The following is a 27,434-nucleotide window of genomic DNA, read 5'->3' on the forward strand; positions in this document are numbered from 1 at the left end:
CAACAAGGCTGATAACACAACAAAGGTAAACAAACACATTCATACAACAAGGCCAATAACACAACAAAGGTAAACAAACACATTCATACAACAAGGCTGATAACACAACAAAGGTAAACAAACATTCTCTACAGTCCACACAATCTCTGCATGAGGAAAGTGCTCACGATGAATGGTGAGTGACATTAGAAGCAAACAAACATGAGCCTGGGTTGGGCCCTCAGTCTTTCTGCACTATTGTTCGTCATCCGCAACGGTGGCACGAGGAAGAACCACGTTGTGACGGCCACTGAGTTTAACGGCGGCACAAGGAAGAACCATGCCAAGATGGCCACCAGGTTTAACCATGGCCTGAGAAAGAAGTTCCGTGACGGCCACCAGGTTTTAGCGTGGTTGACAGGTAAACAAGAGCACGCCAGATTTCACTTCAGAGGGGGACGTGATACAAAGTCCGCACCATGAGAACATTCATGACGTGATACTTATAAAACGTACAACTACGGGGTTTGAGGGCCATGACCACAGGAATGCTACACTAGGCTTGCTTGTGCCTCCATGAGCGAGAGAAGGCACAGATATGTGTGAAGGAACAAAATTAACACGTGGAGGTGAAGTGTGAGGATTCAGTTACAGCGCGTACAACCACCGACCGACATGGTGCTCACATAGTATTACAACACGCTCACATCAAAAACAATGAGTGCAACGATTTAAAATAAATAAATACATACACAGAATTGATGAATAATAAAGGTTATCCAAAAAATAAAATCATGAAAAATGTTTTCCACAACACTGCCCCCCCCCGCCCTTCCCACCCCCCAAAGCTCTCTGACAAGGTTCCTGCTTCCCTCCTAAATATTTCACAAACCCTCTCGGATTGCTTGGAGTCCGGTGACAACATGCAATGGCCTGTAAATAATCGATGCTGAGTGCAACTGAGGAAAATGTGCCGTGGTGCAACATTCTGCAGCTCTGCTGGAAATACCACGACTGCAAACCCTCTGCCTCTTCTCCAGCAGCTTCACAGCCAAAGGGCAGCAGCCGAGATCCAGGTCTGCACTCCCAAAGGACGGCAGCCGAGACCCAGGTCTGCACTCCCAAAGGACGGCAGCCGAGACCCAGGTCTGCACTCCCAAAGGACAGCAGCATTGATCCAGGTCTGCACTCCCAAAGGACGGCAGCCGAGACCCAGGTCTGCACTCCCAAAGGACGGCAGCCTAGACCCAGGTCTGCACTCCCAAAGGACAGCAGCCTCGATCCAGGTCTGCACTCCCAAAGGACGGCAGCCGAGATCCAGGTCTGCACTCCCAAAGGACGGCAGCCGAGATCCAGGTCTGCACTCCCAAAGACGGCAGCCGAGATCCAGGTCTGCACTCCCAAAAGACGGCAGCCTAGATCCAGGTCTGCACTCCCAAAAGACGGCAGCCTCGATCCAGGTCTGCACTCCCAAAGGACGGCAGCCTCGATCCAGGTCTGCACTCCCAAAGGACGGCAGCCTCGATCCAGGTCTACACTCCCAAAAGACGGCAGCCGAGACCCAGGTCTGCACTCCCAAAGGACGGCAGCCGAGACCCAGGTCCGCACTCCCAAAGGACGGCAGCCGAGACCCAGGTCCGCACTCCCAAAGGACGGCAGCCGAGACCCAGGTCTGCACTCCCAAAGGACGGCAGCCTCGATCCAGGTCTGCACTCCCAAAGGACGGCAGCCGAGATCCAGGTCTGCACTCCCAAAGGACGGCAGCCGAGATCCAGGTCTGCACTCCCAAAGGACGGCAGCCGAGATCCAGGTCTGCACTCCCAAAAGACGGCAGCCTCGATCCAGGTCTGCACTCCCAAAAGACGGCAGCCTCGATCCAGGTCTGCACTCCCAAAAGACGGCAGCCTCGATCCAGGTCTGCACTCCCAAAGGACGGCAGCCGAGATCCAGGTCTGTGCCACAAAAGAGCAGCAGCATGGACCCAGGTCTATGGTATCAAAGGAAAGCAGTGTAGACCAAGGTGTGTGTGACAAAACGATAGCAGCATAGATCCAGGTCTGCGCTGAAAAGGGACAGCAGCCATCTATACCCAAAGACAAAATCTCTCTTAAAATGTACTGGCTGCCTATTATTGCAAATGGTCACCAGTTACATCAACAAAACAAAACAAAACAAAACAAAACAAAACAAAAAAAAACAGACTGAGGGGTGAAAACATAACCCCTTCGGTGGAGGAAGTAATGAGTAAATAAAACACGAATTCAATCAACTCAAAGTAAATCAGTTCAGGCATCACTTTGTGACCGGTCAGTTATCACCACAACCTTTGAGGTATCAGTTCAGTGACTGGTTAATTTACAGAGAGTTTATGTTGTTGTTTTGTCTCAACACCTGATGTAAATGTCACAAAGTAATAAATGCATCAACAGTATCAACACGATGAAGCAACAACAGGAATGTACAACCCAACACAGCATGTCCATCCACTGGTGAATGTCCACACAGACTGACCTTGGCCGAACGCCATGACGCGCACAAGGCTTATGCAGACTCAGGGTTCAAAGCTGGGCCTTCGAAGTGAAAGAGAGGAACCAACTGTCACACTGCTTATGCTTCCTGAACGTTAACAGAAGGAGAGGTGATGCGCACGCCCGCGCACACGCACACACGCACGCACACACCAATCATTTAATCATTGCCATAAGTATCAGCACACGTATGCACTGCCTTTCTACGGAGTCGTGTAGCCAACACCACCACCACGTCATTTACCAGCTCCGACAGGCTCCGTCATTTACCGGCTCCGACAACCGCATCCGCAATGCATCCACACCCCTCTTCCCTCCAAAATACCCCAACGCACGTTCACCTAAAAAATATTGCTGCATCCATCGCCCTATCAGCTTAAAAGTCCCTCTGCCTGAAAGACACTGGGTCCGTAACCTTCCAAGCCAATGGAGCCTTTCAAAGACGGGCGAACGAAAAGCTTTTGTTGCAGAAGAAGCTGAAGCGGCTCAGAGCCAACCAAGAGGCTGCTCTCACAAAATGCAGATGAACATTTAACGATGACACCGATCGACATGAAAACGACACATCATGGCAGATAAATCAACCACGCAGCAGTCGTCAAAGAGAAACACGGGTCAGCCGGTCATTCATGGTCCAATCGTCCAATAACACAGAAATGGTCGTTGAAACGAGATCAACAGCAAGGCTTTGATAGAACCACGACTCCCATCAGAACACAGCAGCCACCATACGAGAATGCCTTCCGACACCCTCAGCACATGACCGTTCAACTCACCTTCCCCAGCAATCATGTGCCCCGAATGCAAGACCTCGTCAAACCTGGCCAAGACCGCAGCCAACCTGTGGGCGAAACATAGCATACAAGCCTGTCACGAGCAATGTTGCAGCGACGGTGGGTGCGAGGGTGGGATAAGAGCAGGGGACATGTGGGGAGGGAAGCGCGTGAAGAAGCAAGCATGCCCGATGGTCGCAACCCTTCTCGCAGTTCGGTTATGACCGGACGATCGTGCGCGTGAGACCGGGCATCGAAATAACATGCGTGCACACCTGCCTCTGAGAGAAAAAAAAAAAAAAAAGAGCAATGCAACCTGCGGCGACGTGAACGAGCACGGCGTTGGGGAATGAAATCCGAGTCAGAAGGAAATCATTCCCATGGAAATGTCAGGGTGCTCATCACAAGTGCTCATTTGCATATTTACCCGAAAACGATCATCCGATGCCATTTGAGAAACATCAACCTGTGCATTTCACACAGACGGAGGACCCTTTTTGTGATTTAATGCGACCATCGCGTCACATGCAGCGGCCCAACGATGAGGGACGCGTTCTCTGTTGCGCGTCAAAATGAAACGAAAACCACAACTGAAGCTCAAAGGCACATCGAAGATATTTCATGCTCAAAGACTATCTTGAAAACATCGGCCGGTAAAAACAATAAATTTCACACACACAACCACAAATGCTGGTCGTCGTATATTATCAATGCAGCAAAGGCCAGTTCTGACATTGGCAAGCGCAGTGAGGTTACAATCATTGTAAACGAGGACGGTTGGTAAAATACTCACGTTCCCCTGCTTCCTTAACGTCTCCAGCCATATACACTCGAGGCACAATCTCGACCGAGAAGGCAGTCCTGCAATTGAGGACAGGGCCTGCCCGATTGCTTTATTTCTCGAGGAAAGTAACCTACTTCGGTCCGCTCACACATTTCTACATTGAGGGTTGATATATTATGGGCCATGTTGGATGAAACAAGAAGTATCAGTATATACGGCTGAACGCAGCCATGGACGCCTCCGTTGTCGCTTGACATGCAATCAAATTGAGTGGTGGCAGCAGTGGTGGCGTTTGACTGTCTGGTCGTGCCATTGTGTCAGTTGAAAATAAGATTTCATTTTCATGCAAGGCCTCTGAGATCAAACCCTTTAAATGTATGATTGGTCAAGCCCACAATGCTCGATACTGCAACAAATATGAACCAATTTTACATTGTAAAATTTAATTAATTAATCGTACCACTGCACCTGTAGCTTATCTGGGCCCTGGCCTAAGGCTGTAACCCAAATTTGGGAGAATTCTGATTGGTGGGTCTGGTGAGGAAGACTTTTGAAGGAATTTATGCAATTTTCAATTTTTTTTTACTAAGTCCGCCATTTTGACACGTTTCCGGTCATGTGATCGGCATGACCTCTGCAATTTAACGTCACAACCCTGTCCTAATGTTGTCACCCAAATTTAGTGGCATTCTGACGGGTGGGTCTGGAGAAGAAGATTATATAAGGAATTCATGCGATTTTCCCAAAAGTTGACCAAGTCGGCCATTTTGACAGACTTCTGATCACGTGATCCACAAGACTTACACAGTATGATTAACATCCGTACACTACCATAATGTTGCAACCAAAATTTGTCAGCATTCTGACAAGTGGGTCGAGAAGAGATTTCGGAAGGAAATTGCATGACCGCCATTTTGATGAACTTCCGGTCATGTGATCAGCATGGCTTCCACAATTTCGCATTAGCACCCTATCCTGATTGTGCAACCCAAATTTGGTGGCATTCTGACTGGTGGATCAGGAGAAGATGATTTTGGAAGGAATTTGCACAACCGCCATTTTGACAAACTTCCGGTCACATGATCAGAATGGCCTCCACAATTTGGCATTAGGACCATATCCTGATGGTATAACCCAAATTGGGTGGCATTCTGACTGTTGGATCAGGAGAAGATGATTTTGGAAGGAATTTGCACAACCGCCATTTTGACAAACTTCTGGTCACGCGATCAGAATGGCCTCCGCAATTTCGCATTGGGACCATATCCTGATGGTGTAACCCAAATTTGGTAGCATTCGGACCGGTGGGTCTGGAGAAGAAGGTTTGTGAAGGGACTTGCGCGAAAAATTGACAGTCAGCCATTTTGACACACTTCCGGTCAAGTGATCGGAATGACTTTGGCAATTTAACATCTCTGCCCTGGCCTGATGTTGTAACCCAAATTTGGTCGCATTCTGACCGGTGGACCTGAAGAAGGAGAATTTCGAAGGAATTGATGCAATTTTCCCAAAAATTGACCGAGTGGACGATTTTGACACACTTCCGGTCACGTGATCGGCATGACCTTCACAATTTGACATCGCTGCCCTGGCCTAATGTTGTAACCCAAATTTGGGAGCATTCTGACTGGTGGGCCTGGAGAATAAGAATTTTGAAGAAATTTACGAAGTTGGCCATTTTGACATACTTGAAGTCATGTGACCGGATCGGGGTTTGCAATACCTGTTCCCAGTCAGGAGAGGAACGTCGCTGCAAAATTTCATTCGGATTGGCCCAGCCGTTTGGCCGGAGAAGCCGAAAAAGGAGACGGACGGAAGGATGGACGGCGCACGTTAACAACACCTTATCTGGAATTTACATTCCAGATAAGCTATATAAAAAACAAAAAAAAACATTTCAACACTAAAACGGCACTCGGTAGAGTGCATACCTCCACCAGGGTGATCAGTTTACATCAGGACCTCAAACAAAACCGAATCGGTGCTAGATTTTGGTCGTATTTCAAACCCTACCCGCATGCCTTCTTGCATCCAGACCTTAACCAAAATCTGACTGTCTTGTTCTCGTCGCCTTCGCACTTGGTACAGTGTGGGGTTAATCCTTCTATGCTTAACATGCGAGACAGAATATACTGCTTCGACTGCCCCCTGCCCTTTTGTAGCCAAAGCTGCATAAAGCAACCAAGAAAAGCTGAAGAAGGTAAGCCCTTTGATGTGTCAAACTCCACCCGGATTCCTCCACAAATGTAGACATTGACAAGTAGTACATACATGAGAATCCCAATGCAACATGTCCCGTCCCCTCAGCCGCCGGACCGGTTTCGTCGTTTATTAGCAAGTCATCAGCGACAGCTTGGACAGAAACTTGCACCGCAGAGGCTTCCAAACACGTACCACGTGCAATTCCGATCACGTTCAAGATACAAACATCGAAGGGCCAATCACGACTCTCACCTATAATCGGAGGGAACAACCAATCAGCTCTCACCTAATAAATTATCCCCAGCTGTGTCTAGGATTTGATCGATATAAATATTTCAGGAGTTGTGCGTTTGTACGTTATTCTCTCACGGCCGAACCATTGCACCTCGTGACCCAAAATTTTGGATGTCGGAACTTCAGAATCTGGGCAAGGTTTGAAGATATTCCCCCATCATTGCGCAGGGAGTTTCATAGTTTTTGAATCATTGGTTCTTTCGATTGTGCTCACAGCAGATAAATTTACTTGCAACTGCACCATTTATTCCATTCGGGCCAATAAAAAGTGCTTTTTTAAAATCAAAACCATCGCCATAGCATCTAAAGTCATGGCATTCTAGTGGTCAGCGCTTCAAGCCCACCAGCCATGCGATTGTGATTGTGATTGTTGTTGTCGCTGTTTTGTTGCATCACAGTCCCATCCGATCAAATGCCATTCCATCACACCACCAGTCATTGATGGTGGTTAGTTAGTTTAAGGACATCGTAATCTGTCCTTCCTGTCCAATGGGCTAGTGCCAGGTGAGGTAGAATGAGGGGCTGCTTGAGAAGGTCATTTGGCGGAGGTCCCCATCAGCGTGTTGTGCATCAAGTTTGTCCTTTCTCTCCCTCCTTCCGGCAGATAAGTGGGCCGTTGACAGTTTCACGAGGAGGGGATGATGGTGGACCATGTGCGTCCTGCAGATACCTGGGGGCAGACAAAGCATGGAGCGTGCAGAGGGTGCAAGACCAGAAAGGAGGCGGAAAAAGACAGAGATCACCGACCTATCAGTGATGGCGAAGTGATAGGCCCATAGACTCAGCTTCATTGCAAGAGATTCCACTGATGTTGATGGCCTTGGTTTCCAAGGCATCGAGCTGAGCAAGGTGTGATGCAGAGGCGTCAGACCAGAGGGGAGAATAGTACTCCAGCAAGCTGCAGCCAAAAGCCTTGCAGCTGAATAGGACCTCAGCTGTGCCAAGGAAGGACTTTGCACGACAGAGGATGCCCAGTCGGCATCTGGCTTTGGAGAGCAATTTTGAAATGTGGTTTGCCCAAGGCAGATAATGGCTGAGAGTGAGACCAAAGAGTTGGAATGACTGAACCTCTTTGAGACGGTTGTTGAGGAAGTAGACAGGAGGGTTTGCGGGACATTGCTATCGGAGAGAGAGATGGTGAGAATGTGAAATTTGTCAGGATTGAAAGACATATTCCAAATGTTTCACCATCTTGTGATTCTATCCAGGTCTGAGAATAGGGAAGAGGCTTCTGTCTGTCTGTCAGAGAGATGAGAGATGTCACAGCAGAGTGTGGGGTCATCAGCAAATAGATAAAGAGGATTTTTCCTGAGTCAGAGAGATCATTGATGAAGATTATGAATAGGATGGGGCCCAAGAACATTGTCTTGGGGTACTCCAGCCTTGAAAGCAAGAGGAGAAGAAGGATTTTGTTGAGAGCCACAAGTTGGCAATGAGAGTGGAGGAAGTCAGTGAAAGTTAATGTGTGTTTATGGAATTGGAGCTTTGAACATCAGTACCACAGCACTCTCTGAGGTTCGGAGACCAGATAGTGGCGAGATCATGGCGGGTGGTTACCATGCCCAAGGAGTTGCTGTTGTTGTGTCCAATAAGCTGACTCCAATGATAATTGAGGTAACACCGGTCAACGAGCGTATTATGAGATTAAGGATTCGTCACTCCTTGGGTGTCATTTCCCTGGTCTCCGTTTATGCACTGACTGAGGCAAGTGATCTCACCGTGAAGGACGCATTCCATGCCACGCTTAAGTCTGTGGTTGATTAGTGCCCCAGGTGAGACACTCTTCTAGTCTTGGGGGATTTCATTGCATCGACTGGAACTGATCGGGATGGTTATTAGACATGTGTTGGTCCCCTTGGGTCTGGAACTGTGAACCTGAATCACACCAAGTTCCTTCACTTTGCAAGAAGTCATGGACTTAGGGTGGCTGGTTCATGGTTTCAACGCCCACAAGCTCATCGCTGGACTAGGTGTTCCAACGCTGGCGGTGTGGCAAAGGAGACTGACCATGTGCTCGTTGGTGGTCGCTGGAGGATGATCCAGAACTGCAGGGTCGACTGGAGTGCTCAGTTCCTCAAAACCGACCACAGGCTTGTGGTAACAACTCCAAAGTCACAGCTTAAATCTGGGAGAATGGTACCATCCCAGCCGAGGCTGGATGTTCGCAAGCTCAAGGATGAGGGGGCAGCTGAGGAGATTGCGAACAGGCTGAGTGGGGATTTGGGGGTCAGGGTGCTTTCAGGAATCTTGAAGAGTTGTGGAGTGCCTTCAAGATCATCATCCTTCATGTTGTCTGTGGATATCTTGGAACTCACTGAAGGGCGAAGAAGAATTTTGTCTCTCAAGAGAGACTGGATACCATTGACCAGAGTCGCAGGGCCAGGCTTAATCGCAGAGCTGAGCTGTTCAAGGAGTTGAGGCGAAAAACTGCACGTGCACTGAGGGTGGACAAGGAGGCAGATGTGTGAGGAATCTGTGAGGGGGTAGAGCATCACCTGTGATGACGTGATTCTTGGCCTGCTTTCAGGGGAATTCACGCATTGCGTTCCTCCAAGCCCATCCCATGGTTTACTACAGATAGAGCAGAGGGTGGTGGGCTCTTGACAGAGGAGTCCGAAGTGAAGGCCCGCTGGGCCGGTTACTTTAAACAGCTGTACCAGGCTGATCCACCAGCTGTTGAGTTGGATGTCAGGAATGTTACTATCCCTAGTGCTGCCCCTCCAATCCACTGTGATCCACCTTTTGTTTGTTTGTGGAAACACAGGCATCATCCCAACCAATGAAAGAAATTGCTGTCCCTCTCTGGAAAGGGAAGGGTGATCGCCAGGACTGCAACAACTACCGAGGGGTGACGCTGCTCTCGATGCCGGGCAAGGTCATTGCTCAGATAATTTGTGATGGGGTCGCCACAATCTGCTTGAGCACCAGTGCACAAAGCAGTCAGGCTTTACACCAAAGAGGTCAACGATTGACCGTATCCTTGCTCTTTGGGTCCTCACCGAATGTAGACGAGAGTTTTGGCAGGGGCTGCTTGCAGCCTATGTTGATCTCTGTAAAGCGTTCGATTCGGTGAATCGGGATGCCCTCTGGAGGATTCTTTGTCTTCGTGTGGTGCCACCAAAACTGATCGATCTGATGTCTGAACTCTACTCTGGTACTGAGAATGCTGTGAGATGTGGTGGTGCCATCTCAGACTTATTTCCAGTTGTTACTGGAGTTCGTCAGGGGTGTGTACTGGCCCCCACACTTTTCAGCACTTGCATGGACTGGATTCTGGGGAGGATGTCCGAGAGATCAAGCTGTGGTGCATCATTTGGGAATGTCAAGGTCTCTGACCTTGATTTAGCAGATGATGCAGTCATCTTTGCGGAGACTCTGGATATCTTTTTGGGAGCCTTTGAGGTGCTGAATGAGTAGTCAGAGCCGCTGGGATTACGGGTTTCCTGGGTCAAAACTAAGATCCAGGCTTTCAACGACATCTTTAATGTTGCTGTCTTGTCTGTACCTGTTTGTGGTGAGGATGTTCAGGTCACGGAGAGATTCACTTACCTCGGCAGTGATATTCATGTCTCTGTTGGGTGAGAGTCAGAAGTAAATAAACATCTGGGTTGGGCCTGCGAAGTAATGGATTCACTGGATCATCGGGTGTGGCACTGTCGGTACCTGTGCAGGACGACGAAAGTCTGAGTCTTCAAGTCCTTGGTGCTTCCGGTCTTGCTCTGCCGACGTGAGACTAAATTCCTTTGATACCAGGTCTCTTCCGAGAATCCATGGGTATCGCTGGTTGGATTTTGTGTCCAACAAGCAGTTGCTAAGAGAGACTCAAATGATATTTGCTACCTGCATAGTCTGTGAGCATCAGCTGCGGCTGTATGGACTTGTGGCTCATTTCCCTGATGCTGATCCTGCTCATCAGATTCTCTTAGTGAGGAAGCCTCATGAGTGCAGGAGGCCAATGGGCCAACCACTTGCCTCGTGGTGCAGCAGGTTGGTCAGCATCTCAATGAGATGGGGATGGGGATGGGCCAGGCATTTTCCTGAGGGATGGCCAGACGTAGGCCCCTGGAGTATCGGCAGAAAGTGGACGCAGCTCCGGCGCATGCTCCCATACCTGACCTGACCTGACCTGAGGACGGTTTGGAAGAGAAAATTGAAGCTCGTGAAGCCAGAACAAATTTTCGGTCACCACTGAAACGGCAGAAAAATTGAGAGATAGCGAGGGTAAATTGTTCATTTGGTCCGGCGCGGCTCTGGTAACTCCGCTCGGTTACACCGGATCCGAGTCGTTACCTGCGACTCGGATCGGACAGAGTCGGCCGTGGGTGTGGTTCCCCGGTAGTTAGACTGCGTAGGTATTTAGGTATATTGAAATTGGCAATTAACCCTACCCCACGTGGTCGACCTATTGGCGATCTTCGGTCCGATAAGGAACCCATGACCTTTCAGATTTATCTGAAAGGGACGACCTAAATTCCGGTGTGTTCGGTGGAGCTGACTCTACTGCTCCCCCGAGCAGTCGCGCTCGCCACCGAGACCCGTCCCCACAACAATATTACTCCTTCGGCGACAACAACATTTACCAATTATTTAAATAAATTACAAATTCTTGAAGTCAAATTACACATTGAACGAATCTTCTTTACGGCATGGTTTTTGTTTAATCATTGTCAATAAAAGAGCTTAATATTTGCCAACAAACTACAGTTTGCACAACATCACATGACTGCACCGAATGCGACCAGGAAATACGTTATTATCAACGTCACAATTCAAACAAAACCGAGCAAAATTTATCGAGGATCAAGAGCCACTAAATCGGAAACACAAGGTCCATACGATGACAATATTCAACTTGTTCAATGTCATCTCTCACCTTGCTTGTGGGAGGCCTTTCCGGGTGAGGTCGGCCCTTACTCTCTCCCCAATGTGACGGTACACTTCAGTGAGCGTAACCATTGCGGCATCCCGCACCTGAAGGCAACAATAATCATGGATGACGTCGAGATCTTCAATAACGTATCAACCCTCCGCACAAACACTCTCCTCTCACTTACAAAAGGCTGTGCGATCAGGCAGAGCCGGACTGAGTTAGGCTTTCTAAATTAATCATTCATACAATTTTACAGCATTTGCTTTTTTCCCAAAACATATTAACGCACTGCTCACATGCCCCCGTCCCCCGCCTCACGTGCCCCCCTTCACGTGACCCCCCCCACCCACACCCTCAGTACCTCACCACCAACTTTTCCATCAAACAAAGTACCTCCTTCTCACTTCACATCATGGTATAAACAAATAAAATCCGAAATATACGAATAATGATATCCTTTTTGTCAAAACCAATTAAAATTTCCATTACCAGGAGAATTTGACATTTGACGATTTTGTTTTTTTGTATGCATTGTCGAGGGTCACATGACAGCGAACACACAGAACATACAACAAGGGGAGCAAGAATGACAAAACAGTGGGGAACAGACACATTAGGAGATCATGGAAGAGACACATGGAAGGGAGAGGCATGGGACAGGGAACATGGGGAATAGAAGATGGACATTACAGGGACTTTCAGAAAGGAAAGCAGGGAATTTGAAGGAGGTGGGTTTGGGGTGGATTAACGGGGTGAGAAAAGATCAAGGATTTGGATGGGGGACGATAAGAGGTGGTGGTGAACAGCTGCTTTGAAGACTGGAGGGAAGAATGGGATTGAAGAGAGTGTGGGAGTTTGTTCCAGAGGTGGGGAAAAAGAGGAATGAAAGAGTGAAGGTGAGTAATGATTCTTGATTTTGGTAGTTTTATCAGAATGGGGATCCTGGCAGACCCTGTGCACCCTGAGGAAATATGGGGGGGGGGACATATAGCAGACAGCGCAAGGAGGGCGAGGCCGGAGAGGAGACAGCAGAACACAAAGACCACTGACCTGCCTGCAGTGAGGGAGTGAGAGACCCAAACACTCAGCCTCATCGTAGGAGATACCAATGATCTGAAATGCCTTGGTTTCCACAGCGTGAAGCTCAGAAAGGTGAGAGGCAGGAGCACCAGCCGAGAGGGGAGAGGAGTACTCCATAAGGCTGTGGACAAAAGCTTTGTGTGTGGTCAGGAGCTCAGGTGGGCCGAGGAAGGACTTTGCACGACGGAGGATTCCCAGTCGGTGACTGGCTTTGGAGGCCAGATTGTAAATGTGGCTTTCCCAGGAAAGGTCAAGGCAGATAGTGAGACCCAGAAGCTTGAATGAAAGGACTTCTTCAAGAGAATTGTTGAGAAAGTAGGGGGGATTCCAGACAGTCCTTTCGGAGAGACGAAGTGAGAGTGTGAGATTTGTCAGGATTGAAAGACATGTTCCACATGTTGGACCAGTTTGTGATTTTTACCAAGATCTGCAGAGAGTGAAGAAGCTGCGGCTTGCCGGTCTAAGGGATGACAGATGGTGTAGTAGAGGGTGGAGTCATCAGCAAAGAGATATAGAGGATCTTCCAGAGAGTCAGAGAGATCATTGATGAAAACCAGAAAAAGAACAGGGCCCAGAACGCTGCCTTGAGGAACTCAAGCCTGGACAGGGAGAGGGGCCACACGTCGGCTGTTTCATCCACATTGATGAAAGAGAAATCCAACAAGTTGTGATACATTCAACGTACACCACCCCCATGCCAAATAAATAAATAAATCCTTGAGCGCACGACATCGCTGGGGTGCTTTCGGCACCCGGCGATGCCGCCTTACAGAACAAGGAGTCAGAATTGTGAGGGAGTCAGAATTGTGAGGGAGTGGTGCACAACAACTGATTAATTGCATAATTAAAAAATAATAATAATCATAAAATAATTAATTTCTCAAACAATTACCGAACAGCATTCCGAAACCACGACTGCTTCATCCAAATCTGTAACTTTTTGAAAATTAATCGAAAAATGAATAATTCATCGATTAATCAATAAATCAAAAATACTCTTTATAGCCAAATCACTTGGTCACTGTCATGTCCAAATAACAGCTTCCTTGCTCAAAATATGTCAGAGATATTTGCCAGGCATATATAAAAAGTAAAATAATAAAAAGTGAGAAATAAAAAATGATCATGAGAAATAAAAGAAAAAGTAATTAATAAATCGATAATAATCAAGTCATTAATCAACCAATTTATTTATCAAAAAATAAAAAATACCGTTTTTTCCAAAGCACTTCTTCACTTTTGTCCCCAGATTTCAGCTTCCGAGCTCAAAGCACGATTGAGATATCGCCCAGACAAACAAGAAAAAGACGTCGTGCAGGGCACGTTCCTTGCAAAATATCTCTCTCCGAAGGTTGCCGTGGATACACCAAATTGTCCATTACATCAAGATTGAAAATGACAATCTTAATCAAAGCTCAAGTTTAATCGGATGAAAATCAATCAGTTTTCAGAAAGAAATTGATGATTTTGGAAGTATGACCTTGAGTTGACCTTTGACATTTTGACCTCAAATTTGGTTTGTTTCCAGATCCAGTGATGCACGACGCAATTACTGCTTAATTTCCAGGTTAAACAGACAAAAAATTGACGATTGTTAAGATGAAATTTGATTTTCAATCTTTGATGTTGAGTCGACTTTTGACCTTTTGACCTCAAAAATGGTTGCTTTACAAATTCAGTGATGGACTATGCAAATCCTGCTCAACTTTCAAGTCAATCGGATGAAAAATGACGATTTTAGAAATTCGACCTCAAGATGACCTTTGAACTCAAAATCAATTGGCTTCTCAGTTGAGACGACCTCGACAAATTGGTGAAGTTTTGAGAAGATCGGTTTTGAATTGTGACCTGTCGGTGATTGACAAACAGACAGAATAACAAAATCGACTGACCAATATACTTGAAAAATCTTCGATTTTGCAAGTAACAAACAAGAAAAAGAGCAATCAGGGATTGCAGACACTCGCCAGGACTTAAGTGTGGTGTTCGTGTGGTTAATTATGGAACACACCAGTACACAAAACTCATGAGACATAACGAGAACTGCCACTTTGTAACTGCTGGCAGTGATGACCAAAAGCTGCTGGCAGTACCAAAAAGTCCCGCTTTGATTGGACACCTGACCCTGACCCATGGCATTTATTATTATCCAATTGAATTTAGAATGGGATGAAAATAAATTCAATTCAAATCAAATGGAAGATCAAATCGGTACAAGTCCTGCATTGGAGTAATCAGAAGGAACCCAAACAAGCAAAAAAGCAAAGATGACGTCATCAGGAAGAACCTGGACAGGATTCACATTTCAGCTGCTGCTCCTCCACCCTCAAACCCAACCAGGCACAGCCAAGTGAGCCTGATAGAATTTTTTTTTTTTAAAGAACCCATTTCATAAATAATAATAATAATTCTGGCTGCCCGACCATGCGTCCGATCAGGTTGAAATTGAAAACGTATTCCCCATCACGCCTATATCCAAAATCCATTGGGACCATACTCTGTACAGAGCGTCGGTGCTGCCAAAGCAGTCTCTCGGGCTATTGGGCACAATCCTGGACAATCGCTACTCTGACGCAGGATACTCTAATGGCTCAATCATCACAGCAAGCTGGCACTCATTTTGCCGACCTCAGAAGGATGACAGGCTAAGTCAACCGCACCTGCTATTAATTCAACAGTCAAGCAGGATTTGAACTCTGGACCTTAAGATCCCAAGCCCACCACCCTAACCATTAAGCCAACACCCGGCATACCACGAGATCATAATTGTGAAGTTTCACGTTGATTGATTCAGCGGTTCAAGAGAAAGAATTTTTTTTTAAGATCTTCACTCAATCCAATATGGCTGCCAGACAATGTGACATCCATTATTCGTGAATACCCTGGTATCCCATAAGGCTTGAGGAACATTTCTGTGAAGTTTCCCCTCGATCTGTCCAGCTGTTCTGGAGAAGATATTTTATTGGTTTTTGGGTAAATTCAATAATGGCTGCCAAACCATGTGACCTATGATGTCATATGTGTGAACCTTATGTTCTTCAAAATTAGGCGGTCATACTTGTAAAGTTTTGCCTCAATCTGTTCAGCTACTTCAGAGAAGAAGATTTTTTGAAGGTTTTTTGGGGGGGAAAAAAAACAAAAAAAAAACAATATGGCTGCGAATTACATGACCAATGATGTCATCAATTAATTTTTAGCCACGTCTCGCGTAGCGAACATGGCTCGAAGAGAGCTCCGCGTTGTTATTCTTCTTCTTGTGAAGACAAAACCTTTCGGACTCGGCTTTTATATACAGGATCCGGATCTCCTTAAATACTAAACACCTGTACACATCCTCACATAGACGGTGCCTTTTGAGAGCGTCTATCATGAACTTTTAAATACATTCGGACATTTGCTTTAAAGTTTCGAAAAGTTCACGTTACTATTTAAAGATTATACCATTTAATGTGTTGTAATTTCGTAAATACACTATTTTCTCGTCATGAACAAAAGCCGCCATGACGGGTCTCGCTATTGGCTCCATCAAGGCACGCGATGAAATATCGGAAGTTGTTGTTGTTATTTATATATTTATCTATTTTTTTTTAATTTATTAACGGCGTCGCGTTGCGAACGCTGGCTCTAAGAGAGTTCCGCGTTCTTCTTCTTCTTCGAGTGAAGACAAAAACCTTTATGACGCGGCTCTTGGACACATTTGTCCTTGTTTTCCTCTGGACCATTTTATCCCAACATGACACACAAAAACTTTCATACTGATCGGATGTAGCATTCTGGATATGCAATGACGACATCATAACAAAAAAAAAAAAAAACACACTTATTCCCCTTGAGGAGTAATTGTGTGTTAAGTTTCAATTTTTTTCCTTTGTGCGGTTTCAGAGATAGAGGTCCAAAGTTTTCCATTTTACCAACATGGCTGCGACACCACATTGCCTATGACATCACAATTATCAATGGGATATTCTGCATGAGTAGTCACTCCAACGGTGAAAATTTCGTCTCAATCCGACAAGCGGTTGCGGAGAAAAACACTAAAGTTCTGTGGGGACAAACAAACAAAGAAACAAACAAACGGACCCAAATGCAATACCCTCTCCTTCAGCGAGGGTAACAAGAAATAAAGCAAGAAAACGGAGCAAAAACAAAGTACTCCCTTACTTCGACGCCCGGTGATGACATCATGCATCACCTTGATATGGGACTTGGAAGGAGCAGAGTACAATTATCAATCACCTTTAGATTCACAATATTAAATAGCAAGCAATGAGTGCACGGCGAGGAGCACTCATTGAGGCCGAATATTCAACCGGTTCCCACTCAACCACTGTATGTCCTCTCAACCCCAACATTTTCAACTCTGTACCCACTCAACATCTCCATGTCCTCCAAACCCCAACATGTTCAACTGCCTTCCCACTCAATTGCATGTAATCTATACCCCAACATTTTCAATTCGGTACCCACTCAACTACATGTCCTCCAAACCGCAACATTTGCACGGTGCCACCTGAGCCTTTCCTGCAAACAGGATTAAACAATGGTGGCAGGAAAATACACACGACACGTGGTCGGTTTTCATGGTAAAAAAGAAGGGAAGAAAAAGGAAATTGTTTCCTGGCAACAAAACGACTCCCAGGAACGAAAAACTTTTACACTTTCAGAATTCATGAAACAGCTCACCGATACCACGGGAAAGCCATGCGGGAGGAATTTGTTTTAGGTTGCGACAAAATTGATAGAATTAACTGGATAACAAGCACTGTATAAACATGCGAGTGGAAATATGAACAATTTAAAGAATAAAAATAAAAATTAAAAAAGAAGATAGGTTTTCAATGCAGGGAAAAAAAAGCAGAGGGGACAGGTGAGAGAAAGAGCTGGGATGATTTAACAATAGGTGGGAAAGGAAAAACGAGAGTACAGGTATAATATTAATTTGGATCATATTAAGCACGTTGCTGGTGATGGTCGTTAAAGGATGAAAGGGTTGTGGCGATTACAAACAAAACATAAATGTGCACAACAAGAGTTGCCGGTATTTGGGGCAGTCGGGGGGAGGGTGGGGGTGGGGAAAGAGAGAGAGACATTAAAAATTATAAAACATGACACTGAAATATGAGAGACGGTGGCAGTGAGGGGCAGATCTACGATGATTTTCATGGAGGATTCACCGAGGTACGTACTGCTTGACAGGAACAAAACTACGATGAGAGGGAGGGGTTTGGGGGGGAGGTGCATTCTTCCTTCTACCCCCACAAGCCAAGTTTATAATAATAATAATAATATATATATATATATATATCTCACTGCAGATCTGGATAAAATCACAAACTGGTCCAACACGTGGAACATGTCTTTCAATCCAGACAAATCTCACACTCTCACTATGTCTCTTCGAAAGGACCGTTTACAAAACCCCCCCATCCACTTTCTCAACAATCCTCTGGAAGAAGTCTTTTCTTTCAAGCTTCTGGGTCTCACTATCTGCCATGACCTTTCCTGGGAAAGTCACATTTCCAACCTTGCCTCAAAAGCCAGTCGCCGACTGGGAATCCTCCGTCGTGCAAAGTCCTTCCTCGGCCCTCTTGAGCTCCTGACCACTTACAAAGCTTTTGTCCGTAGCCTGATGGAGTACTGCTCTCCCCTCTGGGCTGGTGCTCCTGCCTCCCACCTTTCTCGACTTCACGCTGTCGAAACCAGGGCTTTTAAGATCATTGGCATCTCCCGCAATGAAGCTGAGTCTTTGGGCCTCTCACTCAATCACCGCAGGTTGGTCGGTGGTCTTTCTGTCTTCTACCGACTCCTCTCCAGCCTTGCCCCCCTGCTCTCTCTGCGATTTGTCCCAACCACATTTCCACAGGGCGCTCAAGGTCCGCCAACAACCCCCTTCTGGTAAAACTACCAAAATCACGAATCACTGCTCATCTTCACTCTTTCATTCCTCTTTTTCCCGCCTTTGGAATAAACTTCCTCACTCTATTCTTTCCCATTCTTCCCTTCAGGCTTTCAAAACAGCTGTTCACCACCACCTCTTATCTTCCCCCATCCAAATCCTCGATCTTTTCTACCCCGATAATCCACCCAAGCCCACTCCCTTCAATTCTCCTGCTTTACGTCCTGAAAGTCCCTTTAATGTCCATCTTCCCCTCGCCATGTTCCCCGTCCCATCCCCATCCCTCTCCCTTCCACAGTTCACCTGTGTCTGTTCCCAAATGTTTTGTCCCTTCCACTCCCGCCCCTCTTGTCTCATGCCTCCTTGCTGTGAGTTGTGTGTTAGCTCTCATACGAGCCTCGACCAAGGTATATTAAAAAAAAAAAAAAAAAAATATATATATATATATATGTATGTATGTGTATATATATGTATATATATATATATATATATATATATATATATATATATACAAAACTTCTCCCCTCCCCAATGCCCTGATCCACAGAGCACGTGCTGTCGCCCAATGGTTTGATGAGCATGACACTGATGTTAACCATATGTCATGGCCTTCTCAGTCAGATCTGAACCCAGTCGAGCATTTATGGGATATTCTGGAGTGACGCTTGAGACAGTGTTTTCCAACTCCATCAAACAGGTGCGAGTTGATTGACTTTCTCGAAGAAGAATGGTGCCACATCCCTCCTGCAGAATTCCAGATGCTGGTGGACTCTGATGGTGCGTGCAGGCCGCACATGGTGGCCCACGCCATATTAAGTGACTTTACATTGGTGTTTCCATTTTTTTCCCTCCACGACCTGCAGTACACTGTGACTGCTTGTCATGCAAGCAATCACAAAGCACCACACCTGCAGAAGGAATATAAAAAGGTATAGGTGGTGACATCATATAATGTGATAAATACTATGACTCCTGGGAATGACATGTCACATGACCAGCATATCATGAGCGTTAGCTCGTGAAGACTCCATGCGGCAGATTGCATCCTGACTCCACGTTTCACAAGAATCTGTGTCCAAGACTCTGAGGAGGACACATGAAAATGGAAGTGTTGGGAATAGAAGGGATCGAGGAAGAAAATCCAAACTCTCAAAAATGGATGTTAAGTATCTCGGGGTATGTTTTTGACGTGATAGATGACGATCTGGTGGATATCTTGTGAATGACCCAGGTAAAAGTACAGAGGCTAACATTTCCACAAGGACAGCAAGATACGCATGAGCACAAAGTAGTCTCGATGGATGTCGAGTGACCTGGAAACCTTTGCTGGCTTTTCCTCTCTTCAGAAAAGGTTTTCAGGAAGCTCCACAACACACAGAAGCACAGCTGACGTTACAAGTTGCCCCCGACAGTAATCTGCATTGTATTTGAGGAAGAGTAACCAATTGAAGAATGTATTTTCTGTTTTACGAAATGTCAAATCCATTCACAAACAACATTTCTCAAAAAATAAATCATCACCGACATATTTAAGTACTCATCAAAAGTTAACTCGAGTTAATATGTAACTACGTCGTGCCATGCATCACAAAGTGAACGAGAACGCCAATCGGTGGAGCGTCGGTCAAACAGTTTACTTGACATCAGAGATCTTGACATCCACCAGGTCAAAGAGTTTACGTTTTGTATTCTACTGATAGACCCACACTTTTCAGCACTTGCATGGACTGGATTCGAGGGAGGATGTCGGAGAGATCAAGCTGCGGTGCATCGTTTGGAAATGTCAAGATCTCTGACCTTGATTTTGCAGATGATGCAGTCATCTTTGCGGAGACTCCGGATATCTTTTTGGGAGCCCTTGAGGTGCTGAATGAGGAGTCAGAGCTGCTGGGATTACGGGTTTCATTGATCTAAACTAAAAATCCAGGCTTTCAATGGCATCTTGGATGCTGCTATCCTGTCTGTACCTGTTTGGGATGAGGATGTAGAGGTCACGGAGAGATTCACTTCCCTCGGCAGTGATATTCATGTCTCTGCTGGCTGTGTCAGAGGTCAATAGACGTCTGGGTCGGGCCTGGGGAGTCATGGATTCACTGGACAATGGGATGTGGCGCTGTCAGTACCTTTGCAGAACGACGAAAGTCTGAGTTTTCAGGTCCTTGGTGCTTCCAGGCTTCCTCTACGGATGTGAGACTTGGACTCTGATCAGAGATCTGAGACATAGACGAAACTCATTCGGTACCAGGTCTCTTCGGAGAATCCTTGGCTATCGCTGGTCGGACTTTGTGTCCAACGAGCGGTTGCTGAGAATCTCAAATGAGATTTGTTACCTGCATAGTCCGTGAGCGCCAGCTGCAGTTGTATGGACATGCGGCTCGTTTTCCTGACGCTAATCATGCCCACCAGATTCTCTCCGTGAGGGAGTCTCATGAGTGGAAGAGGCCAACGGGCTGACCATGTGCCTCGTTGTTGCAGCATGTTGTTCAGCATCTCAAGGACATGGGGATGGGCCAGGCATCTGCCTGGGGGATGGCCAGACGGAGGCCCTTGGAGTACTGGCGGAAAGTGGACGCAGCGATGTGCAATTCCGGCGCAGGCTCCCATACCTGACATGACCGGATAGGCTGGATCTACATCCGGACCTGTACTGAAATCTAATCGGCTTATTCTTGTCACCTACCCAACTCCTCCACCACCTTTCGTCCAAATCCGTCCATAACCTTTTGTGATATCGTGCTACATATCGTTTTAGCCACATCTTTCAATTGTGAAGAATCACTTAAAAAAATTCGAGTATCCCGATCCAGCCCACCTGCCCACCAAATTTCAACCAAATCCATCTGTCACCTCTTGGAGACATTGTGCTCACAGATAGACAAACAAGAAAAAGAGCAATCAGAGATTGCAGACCTTCGCCAGAACTCGTTTCGTGTGGTGTGTTGTGTGGTGTGTCGTGTGCCGGTGTGTTACATAATTAGAGCAGCCATTTTATAACTGCTGGCAGTGATGACCGGTTCAGCAATTTCAGAGAAGAAGATTTTTGAAGGTTTAAGAAAACAAACAAACAAAGAAACATGGCTGCCGAATCAAGTGACCGATGACGTCATCAAAAAAAAATTTGTGGACCATTTTATCCCGAGATGACCCTCAAATTTTTTTTTTTATACTTATCGGATGTAGCGTTCTACTTACGCAATTATGATATCATAACGAACGCACCTATGACGTCGAAAAAAAAAAATCACTCATTCCCCATGAGGAGTCCTTGCCGTGTGCAGAGTTTCAATTTTTTCCTTGGTATGATTTTAAAGCTACAGAGGTCCAAAGTGTTTCTGTTTTTCCAACATGGCTGCTACATCACGTGACGTACAACGTCATAATTATCATTAAAACATTCTGCATGAGTCATCAAACCGATGGTGAAAATTTTGTCTCAATCCGACGAGCGGTTGCGGAGAAAAACACGAAAGTTCTGTGCAGACAAACAGACCCAAATGCAACACACTCTCCTTCGGCGAGGGAAAAAAAAGGACAGACAGACAAGGGTCCGAGACAACATTACTCATCGATGATACAGATAAGAGTTTGATTAAAATTGTCATTTTAATCCAAGTCTTAATCACCTGACTATTGGCATCACCCAACAGGTTGCACAAGTGTGGCACCAGCTTGTTCAGAGATAAGCATTGAGCTCCGAACCTGCAATGACACGGAGGACACGGAGGTGAGCATGTGGGCACACTGCCGAGAGTACCAGAGCAAGTCGCGGTTCGGAGATTGGGACGTGTTCATGCCCGGACAAAAAAATAAAAAAAAATCAAAGATAAACAACAAAGGATTTGCAAAATGAAGGAAGAACTACATTTGCCAAATGGATTACTCAAGGTAATTGTAAGAATACCAAAAAAAATTAAATTAAAAAAAAAAAATAAAAGCATTAATAATTTTAAAACTTAAAGCGGTAACAATCACAAAAAGTCAAACTTTATTTTAGGGAAGATAAAATTAAATAAAAATAATGAGAAAGAAAAATGACTCGCATTGAAGAACGAGAAGATGGAAAGATAAGATTCACAATTCTATCATTAAAATGGATTTATTTCATGAACCCACATATCCTCAAGATCAGACCCAACGGTGGACGTTTCACCCCACGTTTCGGTGGACGACTGGCTTGGGGCGTTTCTCTTAAGTCCGTTAAGTTGGTCCATCTGTTTGTGCATCCGACACCTCGACTCAAAAATTACTGGACACATTTTTTTTTTTCACATTTGATACATGTATGCAATTATTCTTCTTTTGTATGCAGCACAAAGCTGCGGGGTCGCATCATCGGCTGTGTGCGTGGCTCTGCCGGTTAGGGCAGGGATTTGCAATTTGTTCACGGTGCCAGTGATAATGCGCCTTCTCTTTGTGAAGGACACCGTGGGATCTTTAACGTCCACCAATGAATTCCGGCAGATGTGACGTCCAGTTTAACGTCCATCCGAGGGATGGCACACACATTGATAAATCACCATGCCTGCGAAACACCGGGATGATGGTTTATAAACTGGCTTGGGATTGAAACCCAGGTTAGACAGCTTCGAGACAAGTGTGCATACCTCTCAGCCATCCTATCAGCCTCATGCATGCAACAACAACTGGGCATAAGGCATGTCAAATTATTTTAGGATTGGAGCCAGTTTGGAACTTTGAGGATTTAAACAATGTACAGGATTGCAATTGCTTTTGGGAACAATTATTTCGTGAAACATTATCATTACCATGACATGACACACCACCTTGAAATATATATATACATATATATATATATATATATATATATATATATATATATATATATATATATATTGTTACAGATTTCCACCGGCGTCGGCGTTCGCACGACCGCTTCAGTCCAATCGCAGTCGCGCGCCCACCGAAGGCCGGAATCCAGTCGTAGCTTTCCGGACAACCCCGGAAACCAGCTGCGGGTACCTTTTAACGCACCAGAAACTTGTCAATTATTCTGTCCACGCGCTACAGGGTTAATCGCCGAATTGTCGATATACCTAACTATTCGCGCGGACAGAAATACCGAGAGTTTCCACCTCGACGGGAACTTGTACGGAACGAGCCGTTAGGCGTGCTCGTCCCGTGTGCATTTTGCCGAGCGCTTTTAAATCGCCAAGTTCCGTCGGACCAGATTATCACTTTTATCGGCCTTAATAGCCAGTTAACATCCCGAGCACGCCGTGGCAGTCAATAGTAGAAAACGATGCAACGAGCAGATCGACATTCAAACAATGGGGCATTTATTTTCAGTAAGCATGTAATCAATGGGGGGGGGGGGGAAAGACACGAGCAAAAAAAACCTACAGCCGAGGTCCATGCGATCATGTACACACAATCATGCACTTAACCAGCAATTCTACTTCATGAGACAAGGCGCCGCAGACTTCCATACAAAACCCAAGGAAAAGAAATAGGAGTCGTGAGCCTTTCATGGTCCTCAGAGCCGGGATGACCGAAGGACTCCAAGAGACCGGGCTGTTGACCTGGCCGCCCCTTGGTGGTGACTCGACGGTCTTCGGGTCGGCGACCCCTGTGTCTCAGTTCCACCTGTGGCATCGCAAAACGCGCCAGTCGCTTGAGCGGCTTGTGCAGCTTGGCGGGCGGCTTTCCTCAGTCGCTTGGCCTTCACCGTGGCCTGGTCGATCGGGCCGAGCCGACGACGCTTCAGAGGAGCGAACGGGCCTTGCTCTCTGAGTTTATGCTCTTTTAGGACTTGTTCACTCCTCAGCGCTGCTCGAAGCTCTCAGGGCCATCTGCCCGGACCGCAACGCAGCTTCGATGCGCCTTTGTCTTCAGCGACTCCAAACTCCGTCCTTCTGCCGTTCCGTCTCGATCCCGCCCAACTCCTGACGCTCCTCACCAACTCCAACCCAACTGGCTCTTGGGATGCGACTCCGCCCTTTTTATTCGGTGGGGGTGCCCGCCCTTTGAATCTCCACCTGATGCTGGCTCCACCTACTTTCACCTCTGCCCTTTCACCCCTGGTGGAAACCCCATTTCGGATTGGCTGGCTTTTTCCGAGGCAGAGCCCATTTTGATCCGAATATGCAAATCAGCCGTTTCACAGCTGTTTGCACACGGACGTTCTGATTGGCCAGTTTTTTCGAGGCAGAGCTCATCTTGATCCGAATATGCAAATCAGCCGGTTCGCGGCCGATTGCACACGGACGGTGGAATGTGGCTTCCAATGCGGTGCGGCGTGTCTGCGACAACGGCATTTTGCTGCTGTTGCTGGGGGCGTGATGGTGTCGCGATGTTGATGGCGCCGTCGAGAAGATGGCGGTGTTGTGGAGTTGATAGCGTTGAGATGTTGTTGAAAATAAAAGACAGAAAAGAATAACTGCTACCTCAAAGATTCACAGCCCAGCACACGAACAAGACCCGTAATACATCGGTGGGGGAATCTAACCTAAAACACGTACTTATCGAAATAACTGATCTCTGGGGAACCTGAATGGTGTTCTGTGAATTTCCACAACCGTAATATACATACATATATATATATATATATATACATATACATATACATATACATATATATATATATATATATATATATATATATATATATATATATTATCCCTGTGTTGTAAGAGGCGACCAGGGTTGCGTCAGGAAGGACATCCGGCGTAAAACATGTGCCAAATCACTATGCGGATCATACGGATGATCCGCTGTGGCAACTCCGAACGGAAGCAGCCGAAAGAAGAAGAAGATATATATATATATATATATATATATATATATATATATATATATATATATATATATATATATATATATATATATATATATATATATATATATATATATATATATATGCATATATATGTATATATTCCTCCCATGCTCTTCCAACTGAAGAAGCTGCATACAGAAACCACGAAAGGCTACCCAAGGTAAGCCCTTTGCTATTTCAAACCCTTCCCAGAGTTCCTCCACAGCTGTAAAGACATTCACAAATAGTACACACATGAGAATACCAATGCTACACACATCCTCAGCTGCCGGACGGGTTTCATTCGTTGGTGAATCATCGGCGACAGCGATGCATACCAATGAGGCTTCCAAGCAAGTACCATGTGCAAATGTCAAAAGCAGTCAACATATCAATGGAAAATGAAGACATACCCACATCAAATATATGCATATGTATATGTAAGACACGCCCCGACTAGCGGACATTTTTCTTATTTTCTGTGAATTTTCATTTTTGCAGAAACTGATTAAGGAGAAAAAATTAGGATAAGCTGAAAAAATTAACTCGTACGTGTCGTTATATGGATGATATTTGTGTGGTTAACTACAATTTTTTTGAGAGGCAGCTTCACAAGATTTATCCAGATAGCCTGATTGTAAACAGGAGTGGTAATGATTGTACAGTTACTGCATGTCTGGAAATGCTGGTGGGAGTTGGACAGAATGGTTTTTAGTACAAGCGTATATCATAAAGTTGATGATTTCAGTTTCCCGGTGGTCTTGTCCACCTTTCCAGGTATCAATGTACCAATTAAAATGCGTTACGGTGTCTTTTCATCTTTGCGACTTCGATTTGCGAGAATTTGTTCAGGAAACGATGATTTTGTGGAATGTGCTGCGAAGGTTTTTTTCTATCATGTTAAACAGAGGATATGTGGTTGATTGTTTGATCAGGTCTTGTGAGAATGTCTTAAGATGACATAGTCACCTTTTATTTCAGTTTGGTTGGTTTTCATGTGAACAAGTTCCTGTTGCATTGCATCTGACATAATAATATTTAATCAATTACTTTAATGAGGTGTTGTTGTTCGTCTTACGGCTGCTCCCGTTCGGGGTCGCGACAGCGGATCATCTGTTATGATCCGCATGCTGATTTGGCATAGGTTTTACGCCGGATGCCGTTCCTGACACAACTCTGATCGCCTCTTATGACACAGGGATAAGGATTGGGTTTCGCCATGATTCCAGGCTGCCCTACACCCTCTCATAGCACGGCCCAGTGCAGAGCTCCCGTCCTCAAGCGATCCTCCAACCCAAGCCTCCGAGTCGCCGGATTACAGGCGCACGCCACTATGCCCGGTAGTTATTTTAATGAGGTAACTTCTTTAATTAATATCAACAAAACAGAAATACACTGATGAGGCAAAACATTTTGACCACCTGCCCAATATGCTGTTGGTCCTCCGTGTGCCGCCAAAACAGCGCTGACCCGCTGAGGAATGGACTCGCCAAGACCCCTGAAGGTGTCCTGTCGTATCTGGCACCAAAACAATAGGAGCAGCAGATCCTTCAAGTCCTGTAAGTTGCGAGGTGGAAACCCTGTGGATCGGACTTGTCGGTCCAGCACATCCCACAGATGCTCAATCGGATTGAGATCTGGAGAATTTGGAGGCCAGGGCAACACCGTGAACACTTCATCATGTTTCTCAAACCATTCCCGAACAATGTGTACAGTGTGGCAGGGCAAAAGTATCCTGCTGAAATGCCACTGCCATCAGGGAATACCATTGCTATGAAGGGGTATACCTGGTCTGCAACGATGTTTAGGATGGTGACACGTGTCAAATTGACGTCCACATGAATGGCCGGACTCAGAGTTTCCCAGCAGAACATTGCCCAGAGCCTCACACTCCATTCACCGGATTGTCGTTTTCCCACAGTGCATCCTGGTGCCATCACTTCCCCCAGGTAAACGGCGCACACGTGCACGGCCATCCACGTGATCGAAAAGAAAACGGGACTCCTCGGACCAGACGACCTTCCACTGCTCCAAGGTCCAGTTCCGATGCTCGCGTGCCCAATGCAGGCGCTTTCGACGGTGGTCAGGAGTCATCATGGGCACTCTGCCGGTCTGCGGCTCCACAGCCCCATACGCAGCACGGTGCGATGCACTGTGGATCATGACACATTCCTCCCGTGACCACCATTAAAATTTTCTGTGACTTGTGCCACATTAAACCTTCTGTCGGTTCGGACCAGACGGGATAGCCTT

The 27,434-nt window shown here is 46.1% G+C and overlaps 1 protein-coding gene across 27 annotated transcripts in view; it reads right to left on the reverse strand.

The window, feature by feature from the left end:
* Nucleotides 1–27,434, reverse strand: part of LOC147029197 (CLIP-associating protein 1-A-like) — a 203,338-nt gene that overhangs the window by 144,643 nt on the left and 31,261 nt on the right. For 22 of the 27 annotated variants that reach the window (XM_085880112.1, XM_085880114.1, XM_085880109.1 and 19 more), the window contains exons 5-7: nucleotides 22,030–22,105; nucleotides 11,434–11,531; nucleotides 3,284–3,348 (exon numbers count right to left, since the gene is read on the reverse strand). In XM_085880112.1, the coding sequence (XP_085736238.1) occupies nucleotides 3,284–3,348; nucleotides 11,434–11,531; nucleotides 22,030–22,105 (239 nt within the window). Of the gene's footprint in view, nucleotides 1–2,490; nucleotides 2,681–2,751; nucleotides 2,771–3,283; nucleotides 3,349–11,433; nucleotides 11,532–22,029; nucleotides 22,109–27,434 lie in introns of those variants that run through there. The other 5 variants (XM_085880139.1, XM_085880135.1, XM_085880138.1 and 2 more) reach the window with 3 other exon arrangements.

Source organism: Eptatretus burgeri, chromosome 4, assembly GCF_056783735.1.
Source record: "Eptatretus burgeri isolate ZD-2024b chromosome 4, Ebu_testis_v1, whole genome shotgun sequence".
Classification (NCBI taxonomy): domain Eukaryota; kingdom Metazoa; phylum Chordata; class Myxini; order Myxiniformes; family Myxinidae; genus Eptatretus; species Eptatretus burgeri.